Source organism: Papaver somniferum, chromosome 5, assembly GCF_003573695.1.
Source record: "Papaver somniferum cultivar HN1 chromosome 5, ASM357369v1, whole genome shotgun sequence".
NCBI lineage: Eukaryota > Viridiplantae > Streptophyta > Magnoliopsida > Ranunculales > Papaveraceae > Papaver > Papaver somniferum.
In genome coordinates, this window is record NC_039362.1 from 132,802,712 (window position 1) to 132,804,788 (window position 2,077).

Genomic DNA, 2,077 nt, shown 5'->3' on the forward strand with positions numbered 1-2,077 from the left:
TAAAATAAAATATATTAAAATTTGAAATAAATAATTAATTGAAAAATAAGATACTAGCAAAATCTCAAACGAATCCGCTGCGGCTTTGTATGAAGCTAGGATTATCTCATAACATCTAAACAGATAGGAAGAAAATCTAGTTGACAACCCAAAACCAACCAATCTCCAGGAGCCAAGTAAGCTGTTTTTCTTATCCTTTTCCCCTCCACTCCTACAAGCTTGATACATTGTCCCTACCCAAATCAAACCAAACGTCTCACAGCCACTCTCTTATTCCTTCTTTTCTTTCTCTACCAGTTGAACAAACTCTAACTTATAACTCATTCTCAACCATCCTAAGAGACCAAAAAAAAAGAAAATCTGAAAGGGGAAAAAAAATGTCTCTCGCAATTCCAACCACCTTCTGCAAACCACTATCATCAGCATCAAAACCCAGATCTCAGTTCACCTTAAAACAACGTTCACTGGTTGTATGTTGTTCATCCAAGGAAGATGAATCATCATCTTCCTCATCAGCAGCATCTCTAAAGTCATTCTCAGCTGCACTTGCACTGTCTTCAATTCTACTGTCAACAGCAGCAGTACTACCAGCATCAGCAGATATCTCAGGACTAACACCATGCAAAGACTCGAAGCAGTTTGCAAAGAGAGAGAAACAGTCACTGAAGAAACTGGAGTCATCATTGAAAATCTACGCTCCAGATTCAGCTCCAGCTTTGGCTATTAAAGCAACCATGGAGAAAACAAAGAAAAGATTTGATAATTACGGAAAGTACGGTTTACTTTGTGGAGCTGATGGTTTACCTCATTTGATTGTCAGTGGTGATCAACGTCACTGGGGTGAATTCATTACTCCTGGTATTTTGTTCTTGTACATTGCTGGTTGGATAGGATGGGTTGGTAGAAGCTACTTGATTGCAGTTAGAGGTGAAAAGAAACCAACAATGAAAGAGATTATCATTGATGTGCCTCTAGCATCTGGACTTCTATTTAAAGGTTTCAGCTGGCCTATTGCTGCTTACAGAGAATACTTGAATGGTGATCTTGTTGTTGATGATAAAGATGTTACTACTGTGTAATATAATGAACTTTTATATTTCCTTTTAAACCATCGTTTTTTTTCCCAGTAAGTAAATATCTAATTTCATTTTTGTATTGTTTTCTCTTTTGTTATTTGCATCATGAACTAAACATATATTGCAGCAAATCCCATCGGTGTGTATTAGTTGTTGGCTTGTCGCCCGTTATTGCTTATTTAATTAACTAGCTCTTCATGGTTAATTCCAACTTGAAAACAACTCTTGAATCCAATTTTGGAGTACTAGCATTTTTATGCACGCTCCATTGAGGGGTGGTTCGTTTAAGAATCTTGACCCTTATGCCCAATTATTTTTCTCTATAATAAAGAAAGACATCATACAATTTCTATAAAATAGATATTGTTATCATTTTTTTTTGGGTCTAAATATTGGCTAAATTCAAAAAATGATACGGTAAACTTTAATAAATTAATAGTGCTGGTACAAAAAAAATTATTTTAATGAAATTATTAATTTATTGACTTAAAATTTAGCTTATCTATTATTTTAAAGAAGTAATTAATTTATTGAAGTTCTACCATAAGTATTTTTTTTAGGAATGACGGAAATATTAAATTCAACTGGCATGCATAATAATGTTTTGAACCTTAATAATTCCTCCAACACATTAAATTTCAGCGTATTAATACAAGGATCATTAGATTAGATGCAAATAGTTTTTCTTCTTACAACTCTATTTAGCTAGCATATCTGCTTTCCATTTTATCATCCATATTTATGATTTACATTTTTACAAGAACCCAAAAAGTTGGCACATTCTTTGGAATTGCTTGTGTTCTCTGATCACAGTTAGATGGCATGTTGTCCAAAAACTAAAAATATGCTATTTCTTTGGAGTCTGATCTCGATGAAAGAAACATTATAACTCTGCTGCCCATTTCACTGTTCATTGAATAGCTAGTCCTGCTGATGATGCAGTGGTGGTACTTGTGGGAAAAAAATCGAATATCATCTGTTATGTTAGTTCCACCCCTGTT

The 2,077-nt window shown here is 34.0% G+C and overlaps 1 protein-coding gene across 1 annotated transcript; it reads left to right on the forward strand.

Moving 5' to 3' along the window:
* Positions 1–267: 267 nt before the first annotated feature.
* Positions 268–1,208, forward strand: LOC113282766 (photosystem I reaction center subunit III, chloroplastic-like). The gene has a single exon (XM_026531835.1). It carries the CDS (start codon positions 378–380, stop codon positions 1,077–1,079), a length of 702 nt encoding a protein of 233 aa, XP_026387620.1. The 5' UTR covers positions 268–377; the 3' UTR covers positions 1,080–1,208.
* Positions 1,209–2,077: the final 869 nt, after the last annotated feature.

Excerpts from the sequence above, each read along its gene's own strand:
- LOC113282766 (XM_026531835.1), top strand. The coding sequence starts at position 378 with ATGTCTCTCGCAATTCCAACCACCTTCTGCAAACCACTATCATCAGCA.